The sequence below is a fragment of the Eretmochelys imbricata genome, chromosome 1, assembly GCF_965152235.1.
Source record: "Eretmochelys imbricata isolate rEreImb1 chromosome 1, rEreImb1.hap1, whole genome shotgun sequence".
Taxonomy (NCBI): Eukaryota; Metazoa; Chordata; order Testudines; family Cheloniidae; genus Eretmochelys; species Eretmochelys imbricata.
The window spans coordinates 111,970,085-111,978,471 of NC_135572.1; the positions used below are offsets into that span (position 1 = coordinate 111,970,085).

At 39.0% G+C, this 8,387-nt stretch overlaps 1 protein-coding gene across 3 annotated transcripts in view; it reads left to right on the forward strand.

The window, feature by feature from the left end:
- Positions 1-2,325, forward strand: part of MCF2L (MCF.2 cell line derived transforming sequence like) — a 115,726-nt gene extending 113,401 nt beyond the window's left edge. For all 3 annotated transcript variants that reach the window (XM_077807074.1, XM_077807076.1, XM_077807075.1), the window contains 4 exons: positions 885-1,012; positions 1,714-1,826; positions 1,973-2,076; positions 2,197-2,325. In XM_077807074.1, the coding sequence (XP_077663200.1) occupies positions 885-1,012; positions 1,714-1,826; positions 1,973-2,076; positions 2,197-2,276 (425 nt within the window). In that variant the 3' untranslated portion in view covers positions 2,277-2,325. The remainder of the gene's footprint in view (positions 1-884; positions 1,013-1,713; positions 1,827-1,972; positions 2,077-2,196) is intronic.
- The last annotated feature ends 6,062 nt before the right edge of the window (positions 2,326-8,387 follow it).

An 8,387-nucleotide genomic window follows, 5' to 3' on the forward strand; every position in this document is an offset into this window, starting at 1 on the left:
CCTGCATTACTCGTCATGGGAAAAATAGTAACACTTTACAATGTGATAAATACGTCTTTGTTCCTGGGGTGGTCACTGCAACAGTTTTAATCATGATGAATTCTCTTAGTATTACTGTGCAGTTTGTCACCCCAGTTTGGCTTTGAACAATAGCAACCTGACCTGATGACAGGTTTCAGAGTAGCAGCCGCGTTAGTCTGTATCCACAAAAAGAAAAGGAGTACTTGTGGCACCTTAGAGACTAACACAGATGCGATGCGAGCTGTAGCTCACGAGAGCTTATGCTCAAATAAATTTGTTAGTCTCTAAGGTGCCACAAGTACTCCTTTTCTTTCTGCTGATCTGATGAGGTACTGAAGTCAGTGACTTCAATGGGAATGGCAGGTGCTCAGCAATTTGGAAAATCAGACCACTATTGCCATCTTCTGATTATCCAGTTAAGCTTCTTTGATGATGTCACACCTACCCACCAGCCCTCAGCAACACATGAATTGGAAGTAATTTCTGTTTCTACTGCCTCCCAAGAAAAACAGCCATACACCTATTGTGTGTGTGTGTATATATGTGTGTGTGTATATGTAAAAAACAGAGGGACTTTTTCTTTCCTGCTTATTTTCTTTTTAAAAACATTAAGGCCCAAATTCACCACTGCCATAAAATAGCACAACTTCACAGGAATTGTGCCAGCTTATGCCAGCAATGAATTTGGCCCCAAGGGTATAAATATTTCCCCACCTAACATTTTCCTCCTATTTCTACTTGATATGTAAGTAACTGTTACAGACTTTGGGTGCTATCCTGGTCTCATTGAAGTCAGTGGGAGTTTTTCTTGTTTCTGGGATATTTTCACAAAGTTAATAACTATAGGCTATTTGTTTCCCCAGGTTGGGCTAAAACATCTCATTCACTTGATGCCTCTGAAGAAAATGATGGTTGGTCTAGTGCTGAGGACCCACTTAATTCATCAGATGCAGAGGAAGAAGAAGGAGAAGGGGGAGGAGAGATGAAGCTGGTAACCAGAAATATTTTCTGACCAATTTAGTGAAATTTGTATCTCTAATTAATATAGTAAAAGTATCTAGTACATGGGAATTTTGCTGGAACTTGCAGCAAAATAAATAAATAAATAAATAACCCCAGGCTTGAAGTCCTTAATCAGGCAAAATTTCAATTTAAGGTTGCACTTGCATAAGTACCTTGTGAAAGTTTTTTGTCATTTGGACTCATAGCATCTGCAGTTGTTTATATTACATACCAAAGAACTGTGAAAAGTAACACAGGTGTCTATTGTTTACTGCCTTAATGAATAATAGTGAGTTAGAAAGCAATATTATCCAGTGAAATCGCATATATAAATCTCTGGTTCACTGACTGGTTCACCTAAGCTTTTTCTGGACTTTAAATTTAATCTCCTGTTTAGAACCTGAATGAGGGTTGGGGGTGTTTTTTTGTTTTTTTTTAATTCATTGACATAATGAGAGAGGTACAGATGTTTCTCAGGAAGCCATTCAGGCTGTTTGTGAGAATACATATACTGACTTCACATTTTGGGTGAATAGCAAGGTTTATTGTCCCTCAAAGTAAATATTCACCTCGGCTTCACTGTGGTTTTAAAAAAAAACAAATTACCCCAGCAGTACAAAAGTCAATATCTGCTTAATATCTATTATTTTTACTGTACAGTTTAATTTGTTTTTCCTTCTGTGCATTTAGACTCCTGGTAAATACACTGTTGTGACTGATTATGACAAAGGAGGTTCTGAAGATCTTGCAGTGAAAAGTGGAGACCTTGTTCAGCTGATCCGTGAAGGGGAGGACAGACTTTGGTATGGAAAATTGCATGTAGCTGCTTGAAAATGCACACAAGTACCTCATCAATTTTGATGTCATATACTCTGAAGAATTTCTGTGTGTGTATAAAGAGCATATTTTAAAAAATGTAAACAGTTTGACAGTAAAATTCTTTTCTTAGGTATGTGAAGAATCTGAGCACCGGGAAAGAAGGTTTGGTGCCAGCCAACAATTTATTGATGCTCATTGGCAACTCAAAATCAGCTCAGTCTTTAAGCAGCTCTGGTAAGAGAGTAACTGTAAATGTGGCAATGGTCAGTTTAGCTAAACATTTATATAGTAAGCATTTTGAAAGAACAAATGACATAGCATGTTTCTTGTGATTTGTTTTCCCTCCTACTCCAGAATCAGGCACTGGGTGCAGTACTTTGAGTTCATCATCAAGTTACAATGAAAGTTGCAATGCTGGCAGCACCAGCTTCTGAGACATCAAGGGCTAATGCTAATGTTTCCCCAAGTCACCTGTGAACTTCCAGCATCTTGTGCAGACTTTTGAACGTTGGACTGAAATGGAGATCCAGCATGTGTGTGTTGCCTGTCTCATGTTTTAAATGGTGATTTACAGAGCCAACCCTCGGAAGAGGTCAGTGAAAAGTATGTGGAGTCTGAGATTATAAAGAAAAGTAAATTATCTGAAATGGGATCTTCTAGAAGCTTCTGATCTGAAGTCTGAATCTCAACATAAGTTTTCCCAGGGGTATTGCCATCAAATTTCTACAGACACACCATTTAATCACAACCAGAAGAAGAACAGGACGAGACAGGAATGTGTTCCTCTGTGGTAAATCCTATTGTAAAATAATGAAATAAAAAATAATTGTATAATATAGAAATAAGGATAAGAAATCTGAGTTTACAGTTCACTCTTCCAAAAACCTTCCTGTAAGGATACTTCTGGGTTAATGCAGTATATGGAGTCTCTTTTACAATAACCGGGAATTAATTGTAGGTCCAGCCATTATCTTGTCTTGAATTTTTAGCACGGTGCTTTCTGCAGTAAAATGCGTCTTCACAGGCTGTGGTGCAAAAGAAATGGACAATTCACTGACCACAATAGCATCAAAAGAAAAGACTGTTTTATCTTTTCCAGCATTTTTTACTGTGTGCCCAATGGCCATTTTTGAGGTATTTTGGCCTCTGAACCAAGTCCTTTACCAAGAATCACTGTGTTTACATAACACTGGCAATTTAATAGCATCTTTGATACAAAATTATTTTTCATTACTAAGGTACACATTGAAACACAAAATGTTTGTATTACTTAAGTGATTTCTTAATGATTTGTAATACAATGTGGTTATCTTCAGCTCTAACAGTTAGAAGATGGTTACAGGCAAATGAAACTATGCCAGCTACACTATATAGCTCAAGAGCTTTCCTAATGCTGAAGATTTATTGTGAGGATTAGAAACCTGAACCTTTTCGCTAAGGATGTATGTTTGTAGATTTACTCAAAAGGATGGAAAAATCTAAACAATTGTATATTTTTTCTATAAAATGGGAGGGTGAGGGCAATTACTTTATTTTAAAAAGATCTGGACTACGTTGCGGACAAATATTTTAAATCCTTTTTTTAAAGGGAGGGAAATCATAAACATACAGTTTTTCAGGGTATAATGTAAATGCTGTAAATTATCACCTCCTCAGATATTCTTTGCAGTTCAGCCTTACCAATGCAAACAGTGCATCAATTTTGATTTTTTTTTTTTTTTTTGCTTATACTGGAATATCATTTTTTCCTGGTCTGTGTACTGTATTACTTAAAATAATCTGGAGTGTTGAGGGCTTAATTTTCAGAAGCACTGAGCGCAGTGAGCTGCTATTGCAGTCAATGGGAGCTGCTGGTGCTCCGTACCTAGAAGTCTAACTGATTATAAGAAATCTTGATTTTACTCTCTATCATGCGAACAGCTAAAAGAGAAATGCCTCAAAAGAATTATCTTACTTTTCTAGTTTCCAGAAGTGATTTCTGTCCCAGTTACAATCAAAATGCAGCTGGCTGTGGCCAGTGCATAAATGTATATATAAATATGTATGTGTCTGTGTGTGTCTGTGTGTGTGTGTGTGTATATATATATATATATATATATATATATAATATCAGTGTAAAAGATGTATTTATAGTCTTCATGCTGCTGAAAATGTGTCACTTTACAATTCATAAATACTTCGGTTTCTTGCAATACTGCAGTATGAAGGCTGGTCAGGGTTTTTACTTTATGCATCCTTTCCAAAAAAGGATTAATCTGTTCCTTCTTAAATATCCTATACTAAACTGTGCTGGCCAGGACCGTTTAGCCTGATATGTGATAATGAAATAGCAATGTGCAGAGATATTCGTTTGCCTTCTTATTTGTAAGTTATTTTGTAAATGATCTGTAACATAATTTACTTAAATATATTGCTCTCAAACAGTCCTATAATGAGACTGTGTTCTTTCAGCTGTCTCATTGCAGCATCCTTTCCATTATTTTTGTGATCTTATATACACCATTGCACTTTAATACAGCACATTTCACAGTTTCCTTTTCTACAGCTGTTGTAAATTATACGTACAAAATCAGAGGTCTTTATTGGATGTATGAAAGTTTGATGAATAAATTTCAGCATTTCTTGCTGGATGTCCTCAATATGGAGGTGCCGTTTGCTTTATTGTCTCAAGGTGCTCAGACACTATTGTGCTGTGCGTCATATAAGAGCATAAATACCTCAGTAGGACCCAACAGGGCTGTAATGGCTGGCTCCAAAAGACAAGTTAACACCTTCTTGAGTAGCCCTCACAATTCCACCAGAATGAGGCTTTTGAAAGATCACCTTTGTTTGTCCAAACCTTTTGCTCCCTTCTTTTAATCCACCTTTCAGAATTCCATTCCTACTTCCCTGGTTTGCTCTTCCAACTCTCCGTCGCTTCCACAGGGCTGGGGAGATGGGACCAGCCTGATGATTGGATAATAAATTTAAGATGCTGCCAGATTGGCTTGCCAGCAGCCAGATTTCTTGGCTGCTTGTTGCAAATGTTTGGTTTGGTTTAATTTTGGGGAGTGGAAGGGGTGTCTTTCACAGATCTGTTTGAGTTCCCCCTGCTGGACACTCACCAGACTGGTATGACTGGCAGGGGGGACAGTGAAGCCCAGTTGCCTAGTTCCTGGAAGCAGTGTCATCTTCCCCTAGCTTCCCCCGCATCCAGTGCGTATTCCCCAGGATCCCACCAAAGGTGTGAGCTTTCGGGTTTACGGTTTACCTCTTCAGGGATACACAGTAGTGAAAACCTACAGACAGACTTTGCACAGTCTCTATTACTCTTTACTTAGTAGCATGAGAAATACACAGAGCTGTACAAAATAACAAATATACCTCAGTGCATTTCCCTGGCTCAGATTCTTCACCACTCTGCAGAGTTCTTTGGACTTGGGCAGAGTCCTCTTCTTCACATGGACAGAGCCAGATTCCCTCTCCTGCATATGGCTTCTCTTCATAATCTTGCCACCCCTCTGTCTCCTGTAGCTAGCTCTTTCTGATCTTGGCTCATCCTGTGGTTAATCCAGACCGCCCCGTTGCTATGAAAGCCTGCTTATATCTTGTCCGAATGCTTCCTGTGTCTCCAAAAGTCTTTTCCCTTTCTTCTTCCCATGGGTCCTTTTTAAAGCCCTGCTTTGTCATCTTTGTACTGTTTGGGAATTTTCCACTCTGTCCACTTCCCCTCCCTGCAGACTAGTTGCAAAAACTAGCTTCAGCCAATCTCCTTAGCACACCCATTGTTCGGTCAGCACACAATTGTTAATGATTCTACATTGTCCCTGTTCTGGGAGGTACTGTACTGCAACCCGTGTCAGCAAATGTTTAATTCCACATCCACACAGAGACATTCCCAGATACAATAAATTCATAACAACCAGAATTCATAAATTGTACATAGACAAATTCCCGAAATCGTCATGGAGGGGCACCATTGAGAAGTGTATCTTGAGGAAGGTGGAGGTCCCATGCCGCCACCTCCTTATACCTGTCATGATAGCAGCCAAGGTAGGAGAGATTGGGTGCTAAACTCTAATTTACAGCATCTGAAGAGTATACTTTACTGCTCTAAGAGTTAATGATATCTTCAGGGCACCCCACTGTGTCTAGGTATTGGAAGGCAGGATGTGATTTTACACTAAAATGAGGTATTCTGGGCTAGACCTGTGGCCAACCGCTGCCATGTGACAAAGCCAGGTTTAATTTCATGCCCTCTCTCTCCCGCATCCACACTGGATGTGCTGCCAAGGCAACACTTCGATCCATTGGATCAAAGAGCGTATCTTGTGTACTCAATAGTGGCCTCTGTGTAACCAATTAGAGAGCCCCAGTAATGGGCTCCAAGAGAGTCCAATGCTCCTGAGCTACAGAATGGCAGCCACAACATGGATTCTACGGCATTAAAGAAACATGTTCCTAGGCCAGTTTTAGTCCAGTGGAATGTGGAAAAAATCATGTTTTTATACAGAACTTTAAATACTGACAGAGACAACTATTTAACTCGTTTCCCACTGTAAACACTGTCATTTCTTTTCATGTTTCCTGTATTCTAGATAACTGGCTCAAAGTAGAAGCATTCTCCTCTAGTGGGTACAATGCTGGGATTCCAGGGAAGTCTTCAGGATGAGTTTATTGTACTGTGTAGAACTATATTCACTGAATTAAACTAACCTTTCAGATAATCAATCTCCAATTCTTCAAAGACTACACTGGCTTTCAACCTTCTCCTAGGTGCTATCTAAGGGGTTTATTTTGAAGTATGGTGTAAAGTCCTATCTGATATGCATCAGGGCTACCTGAGAACACTACCTCCCTCCATAAATGTAGACACACAAATTAAGATTAGATTTGTGTAGATGAGGCCAAGTGCTTTCAGATCTGGAATTTGCTTCTCCCATTCACTGTAACAAAGCGGAGTTTGTTGACCTTCAAGACTTTGGTGTCAGTCCCATCTAGAGACTGTACTACCTAAATGCAATCGATGGGTGCACTAGAAATACCTAAGATGTTGAAATAGCTCCATTTGTTCAGGCTTTCATCTGTGGGAGACAGGTGGGGTGGAAGGTTGGATACAGCTCAAACTAAGGTGGGAATCCATTTATGTTGACAATAGTCAATATGTTTATTATTTAGCATGTGATGATTGTGTCAATATTGTGCATAGAGAAAAAGGCCTTTTCTTTCAGGATAAGGAGACCAAGATGCTCTCTTGGGGATCCATAAACAAGGAATAGAAAGGCCATGTTATGGCTTCCAATGGAGAAGCAATTTTCAGAGCTGTTATAGTAGAGTGCTTGGTAAGTGATCTCTGCCCTTCACAAACAGCTTGAAAGGATAAGGGACAGCTGCTGCATGAGACTAACCTAAGGCCTTTTGCCAGAGATATTAACTTCGCTCTATTTGTTTTGTTCTAGGGAACTTTCAGAAACCTGCTTTTAATTCAATTTTTATCTAATTATTTTTAGAATTTATCACTGACCAGTCAATTTCAGAAAAAAAGTTAGGACCTTTCAGACCTTTTAAAAGCATCTTATTGCAATATTATGTGTAAAATTACATTCAGTTAGAAACAGGGCCCGAGATATGCTGTTCACTTTATTCGGAAGCGTTGTGTTTGACTTTTTTTAAATGGCATCAAAATCTCTCAATCATTTCTCACATGACTTTGATTGGCAGTAGTTGGAAATCTGGTCAAATTGTTCTCTCAAGATTTCCACCATCCTAAGAATTTGGCCTGATCCAAGCCAGAAGCAAATGCATACATATGCCTAGAAGTTTAGGGTCTTTTCCAGAAAAAAAACTAACAAGGTGGATTCAGAACAGAGCTTTGAATATGTAAAATTGAAACTCAAGGATTGGCCAAAATTTTTATTAATGTGTAGATCACATCTGAGATGGGCTCAAACCAAATCCCAGATTTGAACACTCCCTTCCCCCTCTTCGGCCCCCAATTTTGGAGTGTTCATAGTCCAGATCTGTATTGAGCCCACTTCTTATACAAATACTAGACCAGTTAAGTACTAACAGTAAAAGGGCGGGGGGTAAAAGGGAGAGAACCAGTACATGTAAGAAATTCTGGTACCTCTCACTAATACCCCTTTCATCAGGAGAGTCCTAACGTTATCTGTAAAATGTCTCTGAAAGGGCTGCCATTGAGTTAATTTAGCAACAAAAGCATTACAGTGAGAGAAGCTCAAGGATTAACAGGACATGACAGCTGCGAGGGGAAGTAGATTGTGTTTCAAAACAGTTTAACAGCAAATGTTTTTTGGCAACAAAAAGCTTTATTAAGATCAAGTTTTGTGGAGTTGTGACATTATCCAGGACTGTGATGTATCTCAGAAGGCGGCAGTGCTCCGGTAATACAGCTCAACCCACTGTTTGTATATGTTTGAATATGTCTGCCCTAAAATCTCTAAACATACAGTGTCTATTTGCAAAATTAATGTAACATATATTGGCTCTCTGCTCTATATGGTTGTCATAAATATAAAGGGAAGGCTAACCACATTTAAATCCCT